The 21346-nt window shown below is 39.8% G+C and overlaps 1 protein-coding gene across 3 annotated transcripts in view; it reads right to left on the minus strand.

The window, feature by feature from the left end:
* DAAM2 (dishevelled associated activator of morphogenesis 2) overlaps positions 1-21346 on the minus strand; it is a 776135-nt gene that overhangs the window by 175131 nt on the left and 579658 nt on the right. For 2 of the 3 annotated variants that reach the window (XM_053712672.1, XM_053712671.1), the window contains exon 16: positions 7059-7088. The exons of the other annotated variant lie outside the window; for it this stretch is intronic. In XM_053712672.1, the coding sequence (XP_053568647.1) occupies positions 7059-7088 (30 nt within the window). The remainder of the gene's footprint in view (positions 1-7058; positions 7089-21346) is intronic. 3 annotated transcript variants of the gene reach the window in all.

The following is a 21346-nucleotide window of genomic DNA, read 5'->3' on the forward strand; positions in this document are numbered from 1 at the left end:
GAGACTTGGCAGTTTGAAAGCTTGAAGCTTGTATCAGAATGTCGTCTAGGTACGGAGCTACCGCAATTCCTCGCGGTCTTAGTACCGCCAGAAGAGCACCCAGAACCTTTGTGAAGATTCTCGGAGCCGTAGCCAATCCGAATGGAAGAGCTACAAACTGGTAATGCCTGTCTAGAAAGGCAAACCTTAGATACCGGTAATGATCTTTGTGAATCGGTATGTGAAGGTAAGCATCCTTTAAATCCACTGTGGTCATGTACTGACCCTTTTGGATCATGGGTAAAATTGTCCGAATAGTTTCCATTTTGAACGATGGAACTCTTAGGAATTTGTTTAGGATCTTTAAATCCAAGATTGGCCTGAAAGTTCCCTCTTTTTTGGGAACCACAAACAGATTTGAGTAAAACCCTTGTCCTTGTTCCGACCGCGGAACCGGATGGATCACTCCCATTAATAAAAGATCTTGTACGCAGCGTAGAAACGCCTCTTTCTTTATTTGGTTTGTTGACAACCTTGACAGATGAAATCTCCCTCTTGGGGGAGAGAATTTGAAGTCTAGAAGGTATCCCTGAGATATGATCTCTAACGCCCAGGGATCCTGGACATCTCTTGCCCAAGCCTGGGCGAAGAGAGAAAGTCTGCCCCCCACTAGATCCGTTCCCGGATCGGGGGCCCTCGATTCATGCTGTCTTAGGGGCAGCAGCAGGTTTCCTGGCCTGCTTGCCCTTGTTCCAGGACTGGTTAGGTCTCCAGCCTTGTCTGTAGCGAGCAACAGCTCCTTCCTGTTTTGGTGCAGAGGAAGTTGATGCTGCTCCTGCTTTGAAATTACGAAAGGAACGAAAATTAGACTGTCTAGCCTTAGGTTTGGCTCTGTCTTGAGGCAGGGCATGGCCTTTACCTCCTGTAATGTCAGCGATAATTTCTTTCAACCCGGGCCCGAATAAGGTCTGCCCTTTGAAAGGTATATTAAGCAATTTAGATTTAGAAGTAACGTCAGCTGACCAGGATTTTAGCCACAGTGCTCTGCGTGCCTGAATGGCGAATCCGGAATTCTTAGCCGTAAGTTTAGTTAAATGTACTACGGCATCTGAAATAAATGAGTTAGCTAACTTAAGGGCTTTAAGCTTGTGTGTAATCTCATCTAATGGAGCTGATTCAAGTGTCTCTTCCAGAGACTCAAACCAAAATGCTGCTGCAGCCGTGACAGGCGCAATGCATGCAAGAGGTTGCAATATAAAACCTTGTTGAACAAACATTTTCTTAAGGTAACCCTCTAACTTTTTATCCATTGGATCTGAAAAGGCACAGCTATCCTCCACCGGGATAGTGGTACGCTTAGCTAAAGTAGAAACTGCTCCCTCCACCTTAGGGACCGTTTGCCATAAGTCCCGTGTGGTGGCGTCTATTGGAAACATCTTTCTAAATATCGGAGGGGGTGAGAACGGCACACCGGGTCTATCCCACTCCTTAGTAACAATTTCAGTAAGTCTCTTAGGTATAGGAAAAACGTCAGTACTCGCCGGTACCGCAAAATATTTATCCAACCTACACATTTTCTCTGGTATTGCAACTGTGTTACAATCATTCAGAGCCGCTAACACCTCCCCTAGTAATACACGGAGGTTTTCCAGCTTAAATTTAAAATTTGAAATATCTGAATCCAGTTTGTTTGGATCAGAACCGTCACCCGCAGAATGAAGCTCTCCGTCCTCATGTTCTGCAAATTGTGACGCAGTGTCTGACATGGCCCTAATATTATCAGCGCACTCTGTTCTCACCCCAGAGTGATCACGCTTACCTCTTAGTTCTGGTAATTTAGCCAAAACTTCAGTCATAACAGTAGCCATATCCTGTAATGTGATTTGTAATGGCCGCCCAGATGTACTCGGCGCTACAATATCACGCACCTCCCGAGCGGGAGATGCAGGTACTGACACGTGAGGCGAGTTAGTCGGCATAACTCTCCCCTCGTTGTTTGGTGAAATATGTTCAATTTATACAGATTGACTTTTATTTAAAGTAGCATCAATACAGTTAGTACATAAATTTCTATTGGGCTCCACTTTGGCTTTAGCACATATAGCACAGATATCTTCCTCTGAATCAGACATGTTTAACACACTAGCAAATAAACTAGCAACTTGGAAATACTTTTCAAGTAATTTACTATAATATGAAAACGTACTGTGCCTATAAGAAGCACAGAAAAAGTTATGACAGTTGAAAATTAATAAACTGAAAAGTTATAGCATCAAATCTTTGTAAAAAACACAATTTTAGCAAAGGATTGCTCCCATTAGCAAAGGATAACTAACCCTGATAGCAGAAAAAAAAAAAAAAAAAAAAATACAGAAATAAACGTTTTTTTATCACAGTCAACTACAATCTCACAGCTCTGCTGTGAGTGATTACCTCCCTCAAAACAAGTTTTGAAGACCCCTGAGTTCTGTAGAGATGAACCGGATCATGCAGGGAAGACAATAAACTTCTGACTGAATTTTTTGATGCGTAGCAAAAGCGCCAAAAAAGGCCCCTCCCCCTCACACATAACAGTGAGAGAGATCAGTAAACTGTCATAAATTAAATAAAACGACTGCCAAGTGGAAAAAAATAGTGCCCAAAACATTTTTTCACCCAGTACCTCAGAAAATTAAACGATTTTACATGCCAGCAAAAAACGTTTAACATTAATAAATTGAGTGTTATTAAAAAGCCTGTTGCTAGTCCCTGCAAATTAGGCTAAAGTTTTATGCATACAGTATAATTCCAGTGAAGTGCCATTCCCCAGAATACTGAAGTGTAAAATATACATACATGACAGCCTGATACCAGTTGCTGCTACTGCATTTAAGGCTGAGTTTACATTATATCGGTATGGCAGAATTTTCTCATCAATTCCATTGTCAGAAAATAATAAGCTGCTACATACCTCTTTGCAGATTAATCTGCCCGCTGTCCCCTGATCTGAAGTTTACCTCTCCTCAGATGGCCGAGAAACAGCAATATGATCTTAACTACTCCGGCTAAAATCATAGAAAAACCTCTCACACATCCTATCTATTCGTTGGGTGCAAGAGAATGACTGGGAATGGCAGTTAGGGGAGGAGCTATATAGCAGCTCTGCTGGGTGAATCCTCTTGCACTTCCTGTTGGGGAGGAGTTAATATCCCATAAGTAATGGATGATCCGTGGACTGGATACACTTAACAAGAGAAAGCTAAGTTACAAAAAATTAAAAAATAAGTTACAAACATTTAAAAAATATTACAACAATTTTAAGCTAATTACACCTAATCTAAGCCCCCTAATAAAATAACAAAGCCCCCCAAAATAAAGAAATGCCCTACCCTATTCTAAATTAAAAAGTTACCAGCTCTTTTACCTTACCAGCCCTTAAAAGGGCCTTTTGCGGGGCATGCCCCAAAGAATTCTGCTCTTTTGCCTGTAAAATAAAAATACAACCCCCCCAACATTAAAACCCACCACCCACATACCCCTAATCTAACCCAAACCCCCCTTAACTAAACCTAACATTACCCCCCTGAAGATCGTCCTACCTTGAGTCGTCTTCAGCCAGCCGACCACCGATGGAACCGAAGAGGAGATCCGGAGCGGCAGAAGTCATAATCCAGGCGGCGCTGAAGAAGTCTTCCATCCGATGAAGTCATCATCCAGGCGGTGCTGAAGAAGTCTTCCATCCGATAGAAGTCTTCATCCAGGCGGCGTCTTCAATCTTCATCCATCCGGAGCGGAGCGGAGCCATCTTCAGACAAGCCGATGCGGAGCCATACTCTTCTTCCCGACGACTAACAACGAATGGATATTCCTTTAAGGGACGTCATCCAAGATGGCGTCCCTTCAATTCCGATTGGCTGATAGGATTCTATCAGCCAATCGGAATTAAGGTAGGAAAAATCTGATTGGCTGATTGAATCAGCCAGTCAAATTGAAGTTCAATCCGATTGGCTGATCCAATCAGCCAATCAGATTGAGCTCGCATTCTATTGGCTGATCGGAACAGCCAATAGAATGCAAGCTCAATCTGATTGGCTGATTGGATCAGCCAATCGGATTGAACTTCAATTTGATTGGCTGATTCAATCAGCCAATCAGATTTTTCCTACCTTAATTCCGATTGGCTGATAGAATCCTATCAGCCAATCGGAAATGAAGGGACGCCATCTTGGATGACGTCCCTTAAAGGAATATCCATTCGTCGTTAGTCGTCGGGAAGAAGAGGATGGCTCCGCGTCGGCTCGTCTGAAGATGGCTCCGCTCCGGATGGATGAAGTTTGAAGACGCCGCCTGGATGAAGACTTCTATCGGATGGAAGACTTCTTCAGCGCTGCCTGGATGATGACTTCATCAGATGGAAAACTTCTTAAGCGCCGCCTGGATGATGAATTCTGCCGCTCCGGATCTCCTCTTCGGTTCCATCGGTGGTCGGCTGGCTGAAGACGACTCAAGGTAGGATGATCTTCAGGGGGGTAGTGTTAGGTTTATTTAAGGGGGGTTTGGGTTAGATTAGGGGTTTGTGGGTGGTGGGTTTTAATGTTGGGGGGGTTGTATTTTTATTTTACAGGCAAAAGAGCAGAATTCTTTGGGGCATGCCCCGCAAAAGGCCCTTTTAAGGGCTGGTAAGATAAAAGAGCTAGTAACTTTTTAATTTAGAATAGGGTAGGGCATTTTTTTATTTTGGGGGGCTTTGTTATTTTATTAGGGGGCTTAGATTAGGTGAAAGTAGCTTAAAATTGTTGTAATATTTTTTAAATGTTTGTAACTTATTTTTTTTATTTTTTGTAACAGCTTTTTTATTTTTTGTACTTTAGTTAGTTTATTTAATTTAATTTAATTGTAGTTATTTGTAACTAATTTATTTAATTAATTTAATGATAGTGTAGTGTTAGGTTTAATTGTAACTTAGGTTAGGATTTATTTTACAGGTAATTTTGTATTTCTTTTAGCTAGGTAGTTATTAAATAGTTAATAACTATTTAATAACTATTCTAACTAGCTAAAATAAATACAAAGTTACCTGTAAAATAAATATAAATCCTAAAATAGCTACAATATAATTATTATTTTTATTGTAGCTATCTTATGGTTTATTTTACAGGTAAGTATTTTGTTTTAAATAGGATTCATTTATTTAAGTATAGTGTAGTGTTAGGTGTAATTGTAACTTAGGTTAGTTTTTATTTTACAGGTAAATTTCTCTTTATTTTAGCTAGGTAGCTATTAAATACTAGTCCCTCATAAAAATGCAACTTTAAAGGCATCTTCTAAAATAGGATAAGTAATATACTTATGTTTAGTCTCTATAAATACCTGCTAAATTGTATTAGATGGGACACATACATGTTGACCAGACAGGTTTATTAATTTCAAGAAATAGTGAATATACTAAATATACATTTTAAAAATATATAAGAATCTATATTTACCATTAGCGGTGTTAAAAATTTAACCTGTTTGTCCTTGTCTGCTGCCCCCGATGGCCTAAATCCAGTATTACAGCCAAAAGGCACTTGGCTGTTGAAAATTACATTTCCCAGTAGCCAATCAGAGAAAAGAGCGTATCCAAATCTATCGAATTTTAAAGAAATGGGGAGGAGTTTGGTCTAAGACAAAAACTCCCTGCACACAGAGAAAAATAAAAACTTGGCTGAAAATTTTCCTTTGTAACTGTTGCAATCCTGCTTGCTGCCATTTTTGCTTATAGAGAGACCAGTGTGCGATCACAGTTTTATGTAAGACAAATACTTTGCGACACTCTTTGTGGATAAGAGACTATCAAGATTAATTCTCTTACAAATGAGCATAATTCCCCTAAGACATATGACGATAGACATATTTGGATATTAACTGAATTCTCAAACTGCTGACTGGTAACGTATAAGCAATTATATATTTAATATTTTAAACAAAGGTATTCTAAAACTATAGTTATATCATAGTTGTGATTTAAAAGGAGGATTTATTCTTATATTTAATATGAATTAGACTAAGGGTAATAAGTATACTGGTATTAAATATTAATGTTTAGGAAGAATTTTGTATTTTAATATCATAAATCAATTACAGTTATTGCTATATATATATTTTAGAACTTGCCTCATTGTAGCTAAATAAGAGGTAAATTCAGGTCAGACATATTGACATATACATTTTTCTGTTTGCATTAAAAATATATACAACTTCTGGTGTTTTTAATTGTAGTTATATAGAATAATTTGTGGGCTAAGTAGCTTAATTATACTTGTCTGAAGGTTTTCTTAAATTTATTGAGATCCAGTAAGATTTGTGTGAAGTATCTTGTTATATTGTTTAACTAAACACTGTTAAGTTAGCGGTCCATATTCTGGTATTTTATTGTGGTATTTTAATGCAATTCATTGTGAGTAAAGTTAATTTTAAAGGTATATCGTTCATGATCTGTTGTATAGAATATAATAACAAAATAAGCATGCATAATTGAGTCATCATCTAGTCTCTACTTAATATATTTAAATGTGTTTATAAATTTAACTAATCTCAAGAATTTAGAAATAAATATTCATTTTAATTGCTTCGTATATACATTTTAATTGGAGGTGATTTTAAAAAATAATAATAAATAAATTGTATCATAACCCTGGTATATACTGACAACACCAAGAGAACAAAGTCAAATTTATAATAGCAGCAAATTGAAAAGACTTTAAATGTCTATTTAAATAAGTTGTTAAAACACTAGTTGCATGGTATGATCTTTGTAATACCCTTTTAAATAAACGTTTTAACCCTGCGGCTGCCAGAGATGACTGCAACACATTGCTACACAACATGTGTTGAGGCACTGCCAAGATGCCACAGGATTAAACATTCTAATAAAAATGCAAGAGAAGAGTGAACAAATGTGTTAAATGATTTTATATATATATATATATATATATATATATATATATATATATATAGATACATTCAATAAATTCAATAAGAATTTAGGCAAATTATGAACTATAAAAACTATAAGAAATTAATGTTTTTTTGTCATTTCAAAAGCAACAAATACTCACCTGCTTCAGAGAAGTGTTAGTTAGCAGATCCTATGCAGGCAGCCACAGAGAAGAGAGAAACATGCCAAAATTAGTCACAGAAATAAGGTACTAAGTTCATACAAGAAGCGGCGTATAGCACAATATACAAAACAGTCATTTTAAATATAATCCACATTTTGCTGTCATTCAAATTGAATTACCAAGAAATTATATGTGATTAAGTCAGTATTTCTGTGTGTATGCCTGTCTTGTTGTGTATGTGTTTATGTATATGTGAGGGTATGAATGCATGTTTTTGTGTGTGTGTATGTGTTTATGTATATATGTGAGTGTATGAATGCATGTTTCTGTGTGTGTATGTGTTTATGTATATGTGAGAGTATGAATGCATGTTTCAGTGTGTGTGTGTGTATGTGTTTATGTATATGTGAGTGTATGAATTCATGTTTCTGTGTGTGTGTATGTGTTTATGTATATGTGAGTGTATGAATGCATGTTTCTGTGTGTGTATGTGTTTATGTATATGTGAGTGTATGAATGCATGTTTCTGTGTATGTGTATGTGTTTATGTATATGTGAGTGCATGACTGCATGTTTCTGTGCATGTGTATGTGTTTATGTATATGTGCAAGTGTACAAATGCATGTTTCTGTGCATGTGTATGTGTTTATGTATATGTGCAAGTGTATGAATGCATGTTTCTGTGTGTGTGTATGAGTTTATGAATAGGTAAGTGTAGGGATGCATGTTTCTGTGTGTGCATATGTGTTAATATATATGTGAGTGTATGAATGCATGCTTTTGTGTGTGTCTATGTGTTTATGTAAAGGAGAGTGTATGAATGCATGTTTCTGTGTGTATATGTGTGTATGTATATGTGAGTGTATGAATGAATGTTTCTGTGTATGTGTTTATGTATATGCGAGTGTATGAATGCATTTTTATGTGTATGCATTTATGTTTTCTGCACACACATATGTATAGACTGGCTGCTATTGGGCCTGCCAAACCGCACTTGGGCCCTCGTGCCACTGCACCTGCTGCACCAATGTCAGTTGTGCCCTAGTGTATATATATTTGTGTGTGCATGCGTCTATACATGTGTTTGCTTGTGTGTATACGCATGTCTTGGCGCGTGAGTGTGTGTTTGCATTTAAATGTGTGTATGCATTTGTTTGAGTGTAAGAGTGCTTATGAGAGTGCATATGCATGTATGTGTGCATGCACGTGTTAATGTGTGAGAATGTCTACACATGTGCACTACATTTTTCTGCACCTGCCCAGAGAAACCACACACACACACTGCGCCTGCTCAGAATACCAGCAGTGGCTGTGAGCTACCTAACAAATCACATCATGGACGCTAAACAAAGCGCATTCCCGCTGAGCTGCATTAGCGCCTAAGCAAGATGTGGGAATGGCTGAGCATATGGGTATATATCTATATAACAGCCTCCGATTGACGGTATTGTCTGCTTGAACTATGATAAAAGCACAGCTCTCAGCCAGGGGCAGCAGTGGGGGTGGGGATGGAAATACAGAGCCGTGTGCATTGTGTGCTAAATGAGTCTGTACCTTTGCTGCAGAAAAGATCACAGCAAGTAAAAAAATATGTTTTTAAAATAAACTTTACAACAGTGGAAAAAAAAAAACGATGTGGTTTACTGTCCCTTTAAATAAACAGCTGGTATCTGATTTGTGTATATTCGTAACAACTACTGGGCTGACTACTTTGTGCACTGTAAGCAAGAATTCACACTGGCTGCCGTCCTACTCAGGCTGCACATAATATATCCAACTAGGCATTTTCTCATGTCAAAGACTTTTCAAATCCCACAGTTTACATTATCAGCTGTCACTATTTCAGTCATTTAGTTTTACTCACATCATTTTGGTAATGCCAAGTTAAAAACGGCTTTCAGCATGATATGTCTAATCAGATACGTTCATTAATCTTCGAAGGGAGATATTTTCATGAACTCTACAATGAGGAACAAGAGCACATAGGGCTCACTTTATTCTGTCTGGTTTCTCCAATCTCACCAGTTCCCATATTATTCTATACAACCAATTCACTAAAGTTTGCTTCTGTCTACATCCTTTAGTGAATAAGCTGCACAGAATAACATAAAAACTGGTAAATATGAAGAGGAGAATTAGAGCACTTGGAGCCTAGATTTACACTTAATGGCCAAAAGTATGTGGACACCTGAGCATCATCATATGAGCTTGTTGGACATCGTTATGGATTTATGGTGCTATGCAGTATAATCCATTTGACTCTGATAATACTTTGGAGCAGTGTTCCTCACCTTAAGTCTTTAAGTACCCCCTAACAGGCCAGATTCTCCTGATATCTGAACTAGAGCACAGGTGAAATAATCAGCATCTGAGTGAGAGCAGGTTAGTAACCATGGTTACCGATCAGCTGATTACTTCACATGTGCTCTAGTTCAGATATCATGAAAATCTGGACTGTTAGGGGGCACTTGAGGACTGTGGTTAAGAAACACTGCTTTAGAGGCTCCAAGTAAAATCTGTGGAGGACTTTTCTGTGTACCAGCGACTGCTTGAGACTGACACTTCGGACTGACACTTCGGAGGACTAACAGTAGTTTACCCACAGAGACTGCCACACCCAGATTCTTCCCAGAGACCACCAGATAGTGCTGCATGATTCATCCCTACAGAGAACAATTTTCCACTGCTCCAGAGTCCAGTGGTGGTGTCTTTTTATACAACACTCTAGCTGACACTTGGCATTGCACAGGTTGATATGGGCCATGGAAACCCGTTTCATAACCCTACCAGTGCACAGTTTGTGTGCTGATGTTTCTTCCAGGGGCAGTTTGGAACTCTGTAGTGATGCAATAGGTCACTACTTGGTGGTTCCACTATGTGAGTATACGTGGTCTACTACTGTGGCTGGGCTGTTGTTGTTCTTAGATGCTTCAAACTTCACAACAGCACTTACAGTTGACTGGGGCAGATGTAGAAGGGCATTAATTTCATGTATTGACTTGTGGCAAAGTTAGCATCCTATGACAGTGCCACGTTTAAAGTCACTGAGCTCTTTAGTATGACCCATTGTATTGCCAGTGTTTTTCTATGGAGATTTCATGGATATGTGCTGGAGTTTATGCACCTGAAACACCTGAACTAATTTATTAGTAGAGGTGTCCACATACTTTTGCCCATATAGTGTATTATGTAATATTGCCCACAAGGGTGCTAATTTATGTTTCTACTGGCTATGCCCTATAGCAATGTGAGTATGAAATAGAACATAAAACCACAATCAAGCCAGCATGCTGTGCAATTAATATTAGGTATTGTATTTTCTGTGGTATGCACGGACTGGAGATCTATGCTGGATCATGAAAGACAAATTATGAATTTCATGTCCCTTTAAATAAAACAAGATTTTAATGAAAAAAACGAAAAGAACAAATTTTAATTTTACATTTAAACTATGAAATTTGTACACAAATTAATACAACCGCCTTCATTTTTTATCACAAAGTGCTTGGTGATTTTAATATGTTAATTACAAAATTATCCAAAATTATAAAAAAACATTTTTATGAAACAAGAAAAAAGAAAAAACAAAACATAAAAACAAACAAACCCTATTAGCCAGTCATCATTCAAGGAACAAGAGCGTCCTGATTTAGACAGAGCATGGCATTTTAAAAACAACTTTACAATTTAATTATATTATAAAATTTGTTTTGTTCCCTTGTTATCCTTTATTAAAGGGATATAAAACACAATTTTTGATTCAGATGATTCAGATAGAGCAGCAATTTTAACCAACTTTCTAATTTACTTCTATTATCAATTTTTCTTTGTTCGATTTCTTAATCTTTACTTGAAAAAGCAGGAATGTAAGCTTAGGAGCTGGACGATATTTGTTCAGCACCTTGGGTAGCGCTTGCTGATTGGTGGGTTCATTTAGCCACCAATCAACATGTGCTACCCAGGTGCTACACCAAAAATGGGCTGGCTCCTAAGATTACATTCATGTTTTTTAAATAAAGATACCAAGAGCACAAATACGCACACACTCAGCACAACAGAATTTTATAATTTTATGGCACTATACATTTTCACAAGCACTGCTGCCATAGAATGCTAAAGACCATGCCAGTTTAGGTTCAAGAAAGGAAACTAAGGCCTAGATTTGGAGTTTGGCGTTAGCCGTGAAAACCAGCGTTAGAGGCTCCTAACGCTGGTTTTAGGCTACCGCCGGTATTTGGAGTCACTCAAAATAGGGTCTAACGCTCACTTTTCAGCCGCGACTTTTCCATACCGCAGATCCCCTTACGTCAATTGCGTATCCTATCTTTTCAATGGGATCTTTCTAACTCCGGTATTTAGAGTCGTTTCTGAAGTGAGCGTTAGACATCTAACGACAAAACTCCAGCCGCAGGAAAAAAGTCAGTAGTTAAGAGCTTTCTGGGCTAACGCCGGTTCATAAAGCTCTTAACTACTGTACTCTAAAGTACACTAACACCCATAAACTACCTATGTACCCCTAAACCGAGCCCCCCCCACATCGCCGACACTCGAATAATTTTTTTTAACCCCTAATCTGCCGACCGCCACCTACGTTATCCTTATGTACCCCTAATCTGCTGCCCCTAACACCGCCGACCCCTGTATTATATTTATTAACCCCTAACCTGCCCCCCACAACGTCGCAGCCAGCTACCTACACTTATTAACCCTTAATCTGCCGACCGCAAAGCGGCGCCACCTACGTTATCCTTATGTACCCCTAATCTGCTGCCCCTAACACCGCCGACCCCTATTTCTCTTGTTAAGTGTATCCAGTCCACGGATCATCCATTACTTATGGGATATTAACTCCTCCCCAACAGGAAGTGCAAGAGGATTCACCCAGCAGAGCTGCTATATAGCTCCTCCCCTAACTGCCATTACCAGTCATTCTCTTGCACCCAACGACTAGATAGGATGTGTGAGAGGACTATGGTGATTATATTTAGTTTTATACCTTCAATCAAAAGTTTGTTATTTTATAATAGCACCGGAGTGTGTTATTCCTTCTCTGGTAGAATTTGAAGAAGAATCTACCTGAGTTTTTACTATGATTTTAGCCGGCGTAGTTAAGATCATATTGCTGTTTCTCGGCCATCTGAGGAGAGGTAAACTTCAGATCAGGGGACAGCGGGCAGATTAATCTGCATAGAGGTATGTAGCAGCTTATTATTTTCTGACAATGGAATTGATGAGAAAATTCTGCCATTCCGATATAATGTAAACTCAGCCTTAAATGCAGTAGCAGCATCTGGTATCAGGCTGTCATGTATGTATATTTTACACTTCAGTATTCTGGGGAATGGCACTTCACTGGAATTATACTGTGTTCATAAGACTTTAGCCTAATTTGCAGGGACTGGCAACAGGCTCTTTAATAACACTTAATTTATGTTAAACGTTTTTTGCTGGCATGTAAAATCGTTTCATTTTCTGAGGTACTGGGTGAATAAAATGTTTTGGGCATTATTTTTTCCACTTGGCAGTTGTTTTATTTAATTTATGACAGTTTACTGATCTCTCTCACTGTTGTGTGTGAGGGGGAGGTCAAAAAATTCAGTCAGAAGCTCATTGTATTTCCTGCATGATCCGGTTCATCTCTACAGAACTCAGGGGTCTTCAAAACTTGTTTTGAGGGAGGTAATCATTCACAGCAGAGCTGTGAGATTGTAGTTGACTGTGATAAAAAACGTTTATTTCTGTAACTTTTTTTTCTGCTATCAGGGTTAGTTATCCTTCGCTAATGGGAACAAGCCTTTGCTAAAATTGTGTTTTTTACAAAGATTTGATGCTATAACCTTTCAGTTTATTAACTTTCAACTGTCATAACTCTTTCTGTGCTTCTTATAGGCACAGTACGTTTTCATATTATAGTAAATTACTTGAAAAGTATTTCCAAGTTGCTAGTTTATTTGCTAGTGTGTTAAACATGTCTGATTCAGAGGAAGACATCTGTGCTATATGTGCTAATGCCAAAGTGGAGCCCAATAGAATTTTATGTACTAACTGTATTGATGCTACTTTAAATAAAAGTCAATCTGTACAAATTGAACACATTTCACCAAACAACGAGGGGAGAGTTATGCCGACTAACTCGCCTCACGTGTCAGTACCTGCATCTCCCGCTCGGGGGGGTGCGTGATATTGTGGCGCCAAGTACATCTGGGCGGCCATTACAAATCACATTACAGGATATGGCTACTGTTATGACTGAAGTTTTGGCTAAATTACCAGAACTAAGAGGTAAGCGTGATCACTCTGGGGTGAGAACAGAGTGCGCTGATAATGTTAGGGCCATGTCAGATACTGCGTCACAACTTGCAGAACATGAGGACGGAGAGCTTCATTCTGCGGCTGACGGTTCTGATCCAAACAGATTGGATTCAGATATTTCAAATTTTAAATTTAAGCTGGAAAACCTCCGTGTATTACTAGGGGAGGTGTTAGCGGCTCTGAATGATTGTAACACAGTTGCAATACCAGAAAAAATGTGTAGGTTGGATAAATATTTTGCGGTACCGTCGAGTACTGACGTTTTTCCTATACCTAAGAGACTTACTGAAATTGTTACTAAGGAGTGGGATAGACCCGGTGTGCCGTTCTCACCCCCTCCGATATTTAGAAAGATGTTTCCAATAGACACCACCACACGGGACTTATGGCAAACGATCCCTAAGGTGGAGGGAGCAGTTTCTACTTTAGCTAAGCGTACCACTATCCCGGTGGAGGATAGCTGTGCCTTTTCAGATCCAATGGATAAAAAGTTAGAGGGTTACCTTAAGAAAATGTTTGTTCAACAAGGTTTTATATTGCAACCCCTTGCATGCATTGCGCCTGTCACGGCTGCAGCAGCATTTTGGTTTGAGTCTCTGGAAGGGACACTTGAATCAGCTCCATTAGATGAGATTACACACAGGCTTAAAGCTCTTAAGTTAGCTAACTCATTTATTTCAGATGCCGTAGTACATTTAACTAAGCTTACGGCTAAGAATTCCGGATTCGCCATTCAGGCGCGCAGAGCACTGTGGCTAAAATCCTGGTCAGCTGACGTTACTTCTAAGTCTAAATTTCTTAATATACCTTTCAAAGGGCAGACCTTATTCGGGCCCGGATTGAAAGAAATTATCGCTGACATTACAGGAGGTAAAGGCCATGCCCTGCCTCAAGACAGAGCCAAACCTAAGGCTAGACAATCTAATTTTCGTTCCTTTCGGAATTTCAAAGCAGGAGCAGCATCAACTTCCTCTGCTCCAAAACAAGAAGGATCTGTTGCTCGCTACAGACAAGGCTGGAGACCTAACCAGTCCTGGAACAAGGGCAAGCAGGCCAGGAAACCTGCTGGTGCCCCTAAAACAGCATGAATTGAGGGCCCCCGATCCGGGAACGGATCTAGTGGGGGGCAGACTTTCTCTCTTCGCCCAGGCTTGGGCAAGAGATGTCCAGGATCCCTGGGCGCTAGAGATAATATCTCAGGGATACCTTCTGGACTTCAAATACTCTCCCCCAAGAGAGAGATTTCATCTGTCAAGGTTGTCAACAAACCAAATAAAGAAAGAGGCGTTTCTACGCTGCGTACAAGAGCTTTTATTAATGGGAGTAATCCATCCAGTTCCACGGTCGGAACAGGGACAAGGGTTTTACTCAAATCTGTTTGTGGTTCCCAAAAAAGAGGGAACTTTCAGGCCAATCCTGGATTTAAAGATCCTAAACAAATTCCTAAGAGTTCCATCATTCAAAATGGAGACTATTCGGACAATTTTACCCATGATCCAAAAGGGTCAGTACATGACCACAGTGGATTTAAAGGATGCTTACCTTCACATACCGATTCACAAAGATCATTACCGGTATCTAAGGTTTGCCTTTCTAGACAGGCATTACCAGTTTGTAGCTCTTCCATTCGGATTGGCTACGGCTCCGAGAATCTTCACAAAGGTTCTGGGTGCTCTTCTGGCGGTACTAAGACCGCGAGGAATTGCGGTAGCTCCGTACCTAGACGACATTCTGATACAAGCTTCAAGCTTTCAAACTGCCAAGTCTCATACAGAGTTAGTACTGGCATTTCTAAGGTCGCATGGATGGAAGGTGAACGAAAAGAAGAGTTCTCTCTTTCCACTCACAAGAGTTCCCTTCTTGGGGACTCTTATAGATTCTGTAGAAATGAAGATTTACCTGACAGAAGACAGGTTAACAAAGCTTAAAAATGCATGCCGTGTCCTTCATTCCATTCAACACCCGTCAGTAGCTCAATGCATGGAGGTGATCGGCTTAATGGTAGCAGCAATGGACATAGTACCCTTTGCACGCCTACATCTCAGACCGCTGCAATTGTGCATGCTAAGTCAGTGGAATGGGGATTACTCAGACTTGTCCCCTACTCTGAATCTGGATCAAGAGACCAGAAATTCTCTTCTATGGTGGCTTTCTCGGCCACATCTGTCCAGGGGGATGCCATTCAGCAGGCCGGACTGGACAATTGTAACAACAGACGCCAGCCTACTAGGTTGGGGCGCTGTCTGGAATTCTCTGAAGGCTCAGGGACAATGGAATCAGGAGGAGAGTCTCCTACCAATAAACATTCTGGAATTGAGAGCAGTTCTCAATGCCCTTCTGGCTTGGCCCCAGTTAACAACTCGGGGGTTCATCAGGTTTCAGTCGGACAACATCACGACTGTAGCTTACATCAACCATCAGGGAGGGACAAGAAGCTCCCTAGCAATGATGGAAGTATCAAAGATAATTTGCTGGGCAGAGTCTCACTCTTGCCACCTGTCAGCAATCCACATCCCGGGAGTGGAGAACTGGGAGGCGGATTTCTTAAGTCGTCAGACTTTTCATCCGGGGGAGTGGGAACTTCATCCGGAGGTCTTTGCCCAAATACTTCGACGTTGGGGCAAACCAGAGATAGATCTCATGGCGTCTCGACAGAACGCCAAGCTTCCTCGTTACGGGTCCAGATCCAGGGATCCGGGAGCGGTTCTGATAGATGCTTTGACAGCACCTTGGACCTTCGGGATGGCTTATGTGTTTCCACCCTTCCCGATGCTTCCTCGATTGATTGCCAGAATCAAACAGGAGAGAGCATCAGTGATTCTAATAGCGCCTGCATGGCCACGCAGGACTTGGTATGCAGATCTAGTGGACATGTCATCCTGTCCACCTTGGTCGCTACCTCTGAAACAGGACCTTCTGATCCAGGGTCCCTTCAAACATCAAAATCTAATTTCTCTGAAGCTGACTGCTTGGAAATTGAACGCTTGATTTTATCAAAACGTGGTTTTTCTGAGTCAGTTATTGATACCTTAATACAGGCTAGGAAGCCTGTTACCAGAAAGATTTACCATAAGATATGGCGCAAATACTTATATTGGTGCGAATCCAAGAGTTACTCATGGAGTAAGGTTAGGATTCCGAGGATATTGTCTTTTCTACAAGAAGGTTTAGAAAAGGGTTTATCCGCTAGTTCCTTAAAGGGACAGATTTCAGCTCTGTCCATTCTTTTACACAAACGTCTGTCAGAAGTTCCGGACGTTCAAGCTTTTTGTCAGGCTTTAGCTAGGATCAAGCCTGTGTTTAAAACTGTTGCTCCACCATGGAGTTTGAACTTAGTTCTTAATGTTTTACAGGGGGTTCCGTTTGAACCCCTTCATTCCATTGATATCAAGTTGTTATCTTGGAAAGTTCTGTTTTTAATGGCGATTTCCTCGGCTCGAAGAGTCTCTGAGTTATCTGCCTTACATTGTGATTCTCCTTATCTGATTTTTCATTCAGACAAGGTAGTTCTGTGTACTAAACCTGGGTTCCTACCTAAGGTGGTCACTAACAGGAATATCAATCAAGAGATTGTGGTTCCATCTTTGTGTCCTAATCCTTCTTCGAAAAAGGAACGTCTGCTACACAATCTAGATGTAGTCCGTGCCCTGAAATTTTATCTACAGGCAACTAAGGATTTTCGACAAACGTCTTCCCTGTTTGTCGTTTATTCTGGTCAGAGGAGAGGTCAAAAAGCTTCGGCTACCTCTCTCTCCTTTTGGCTTCGTAGCATAATACGGTTAGCCTATGAGACTGCTGGACAGCAGCCTCCTGAAAGAATTACAGCACATTCTACTAGAGCTGTGGCTTCCACTTGGGCCTTTAAGAATGAGGCTTCTGTTGAACAGATTTGCAAGGCTGCAACTTGGTCTTCTCTTCATACTTTTTCCAAATTTTACAAATTTGACACTTTTGCTTCTTCGGAGGCTGTTTTTGGGAGAAAGGTTCTTCAGGCAGTGGTTCCTTCCGTATAAAGAGCCTGCCTGTCCCTCCCGTCATCCGTGTACTTTAGCTTTGGTATTGGTATCCCATAAGTAATGGATGATCCGTGGACTGGATACACTTAACAAGAGAAAACATAATTTATGCTTACCTGATAAATTTATTTCTCTTGTAGTGTATCCAGTCCACGGCCCGCCCTGTCACTTTAAGGCAGGTAATTTTTCCATTAAACTACAGTCACCACTGCACCCTATGGTTTTCCTTTCTCTGCATGTTTTCGGTCGAATGACTGGTAATGGCAGTTAGGGGAGGAGCTATATAGCAGCTCTGCTGGGTGAATCCTCTTGCACTTCCTGTTGGGGAGGAGTTAATATCCCATAAGTAATGGATGATCCGTGGACTGGATACACTACAAGAGAAATAAATTTATCAGGTAAGCATAAATTATGTTATTATATTTATTAACCCCTAATCTGCCCCCCTCAACGTCGCCTCCACCTGCCTACACTTATTAACCCCTAATCTGCCGAGCGGACCTGAGCGCTACTATAATAAAGTTATTAACCCCTAATCCGCCTCACTAACCCTATAATAAATAGTATTAACCCCTAATCTGCCCTCCCTAACATCGCCGACACCTAACTTCAATTATTAACCCCTAATCTGCCGACCGGAGCTCACCGCTATTCTAATAAATGTATTAACCCCTAAAGCTAAGTCTAACCCTAACACTAACACCCCCCTAAGTTAAATATAATTTAAATCTAACGAAATTAATTATCTCTTATTAAATAAATTATTCCTATTTAAAGCTAAATACTTACCTGTAAAATAAATCCTAATATAGCTACAATATAAATTATAATTATATTATAGCTATTTTAGGATTAATATTTATTTTACAGGTAACTTTGTATTTATTTTAACCAGGTACAATAGCTATTAAATAGTTAAGAACTATTTAATAGCTAAAATAGTTAAAATAATTACAAATTTACCTGTAAAATAAATCCTAACCTAAGTTACAATTAAACCTAACACTATACTATCAATAAATTAATTAAATAAACTACCTACAATTACCTACAATTAACCTAACACTACACTATCAATAAATTAATTAAATACAATTGCTACAAATAAATACAATTAAATAAACTTGCTAAAGTACAAAAAATAAAAAAGAACTAAGTTACAAAAAATAAAAAAATATTTACAAACATAAGAAAAATATTACAACAATTTTAAACTAATTACACCTACTCTAAGCCCCCTAATAAAATAACAAAGCCCCCCAAAATAAAAAAAATGCCCTACCCTATTCTAAATAACTAAAGTTCAAAGCTCTTTTACCTTACCAGCCCTGAACAGGGCCCTTTGCGGGGCATGCCCCAAGAAGTTCAGCTCTTTTGCCTGTAAAAGAAAAAATACAATACCCAAGCCCCCCAACATTACAACCCACCACCCACATACCCCTAATCTAACCCAAACCCCCCTTAAATAAACCTAACACTAAGCCCCTGAAGATCTTCCTACCTTATCTTCACCATACCAGGTTCACCGATCCGTCCTGAAGAGCTCCTCCGATGTCCTGATCCAAGCCCAAGCGGGGGGCTGAAGAGGTCCATGATCCGGCTGAAGTCTTCATCCAAGCGGGAGCTGAAGAGGTCCATGATCCGGATGAAGTCTTCTATCAACGGCATCTTCAATCTTCTTTCTTCCGGATCCATCTTGCAGACCTCCGACGCGGAACATCCTGCTGGGCCGACGGACTAAAGACGAATGACGGTTCCTTTAAGGGACGTCATCCAAGATGGCGTCCCTCGAATTCCGATTGGCTGATAGGATTCTATCAGCCAATCGGAATTAAGGTAGGAATATTCTGATTGGCTGATGGAATCAGCCAATCAGATTCAAGTTCAATCCGATTGGCTGATTCAATCAGCCAATCAGATTGAGCTCGCAATCTATTGGCTGTTCCGATCAGCCAATAGAATGCGAGCTCAATCTGATTGGCTGATTGGATCAGCCAATCGGATTGAACTTGATTCTGATCGGCTAATTCCATCAGCCAATCAGAATATTCCTACCTTAATTCCGATTGGCTGATAGAATCCTATCAGCCAATCGGAATTCGAGGGACGCCATCTTGGATGACGTCCCTTAAAGGAACCATCATTCGTCTTTAGTCCGTCGGCCCAGCACGATGTTCCGCGTCGGAGGTCTGCAAGATGGATCCGGAAGAAAGAAGATTGAAGATGCCGTTGATAGAAGACTTCATCCGGATCATGGACCTCTTCAGCTCCCGCTTGGATGAAGACTTCAGCCGGATCATGGACCTCTTCAGCCCCCCCGCTTGGGCTTGGATCAGGACATCGGAGGAGCTCTTCAGGACGGATCGGTGAACCTGGTATGGTGAAGATAAGGTAGGAAGATCTTCAGGGGCTTAGTGTTAGGTTTATTTAAGGGGGGTTTGGGTTAGATTAGGGGTATGTGGGTGGTGGGTTGTAATGTTGGGGGGCTTGGGTATTGTATATTTTCTTTTACAGGCAAAAGAGCTGAACTTCTTGGGGCATGCCCCGCAAAGGGCCCTGTTCAGGGCTGGTAAGGTAAAAGAGCTTTGAACTTTAGTTATTTAGAATAGGGTAGGGCATTTTTTTTATTTTGGGGGGCTTTGTTATTTTATTAGGGGGCTTAGAGTAGGTGTAATTAGTTTAAAATTGTTGTAATATTTTTCTTATGTTTGTAAATATTTTTTTATTTTTTGTAACTTAGTTCTTTTTTATTTTTTGTACTTTAGCAAGTTTATTTAATTGTATTTATTTGTAGCAATTGTATTTAATTAATTTATTGATAGTGTAGTGTTAGGTTAATTGTAGGTAATTGTAGGTAGTTTATTTAATTAATTTATTGATAGTATAGTGTTAGGTTTAATTGTAACTTAGGTTAGGATTTCTTTTACAGGTAAATTTGTAATTATTTTAACTATTTTAGCTATTAAATAGTTCTTAACTATTTAATAGCTATTGTACCTGGTTAAAATAAATACAAAGTTACCTGTAAAATAAATATTAATCCTAAAATAGCTATAATATAATTATAATTTATATTGTAGCTATATTAGGATTTATTTTACAGGTAAGTATTTAGCTTTAAATAGGAATAATTTATTTAATAAGAGATAATTAATTTCGTTAGATTTAAATTATATATAATTTAGGGGGGTGTTAGTGTTAGGGTTAGACTTAGCTTTAGGGGTTAATACATTTATTAGAATAGCAGTGAGCTCGGGTCGGCAGATTAGGGGTTAATAATTGAAGTTAGGTGTCGGCGATGTTAGGGAGGGCAGATTAGGGGTTAATACTATTTATTATAGGGTTAGTGAGGCGGATTAGGGGTTAATAACTTTATTATAGTAGCGCTCAGGTCCGCTCGGCAGATTAGGGGTTAATAAGTGTAGGCAGGTGGAGGCGACGTTGTGGGGGGCAGATTAGGGGTTAATAAATATAATATAGGGGTCGGCGATGTTAGGGCAGCAGATTAGGGGTACATAGGGATAATGTAAGTAGCGGCGGTTTACGGAGCGGAAGATTAGGGGTTAAAAATAATATGCAGGTGTCAGCAATAGCGGGGGCGGCAGATTAAGGGTTAATAAGTGTAATGCTAGGGGTGTTTAGACTCGGGGTACATGTTAGGGTGTTAGGTGCAGACGTAGAAGTGTTTCCCCATAGCAAACAATGGGGCTGCGTTAGGAGCTGAACGCGGCTTTTTTGCAGGTGTTGGGTTTTTTTTCAGCTCAAACAGCCCCATTGTTTCCTATGGGGGAATCGTGCACGAGCACGTTTTTGAGGCTGGCCGCTTGCGTAAGCAACTCTGGTATTGAGAGTTGAAGCTGCGTTAAAAATGCTCTACGCTCCTTTTTTGGAGCCTAACGCAGCCTTTATGTGGACTCTCAATACCAGAGTTATTTTTATGGTGCGGCCAGAAAAAAG

Source organism: Bombina bombina, chromosome 4 (assembly GCF_027579735.1).
Source record: "Bombina bombina isolate aBomBom1 chromosome 4, aBomBom1.pri, whole genome shotgun sequence".
Lineage (NCBI taxonomy): Eukaryota > Metazoa > Chordata > Amphibia > Anura > Bombinatoridae > Bombina > Bombina bombina.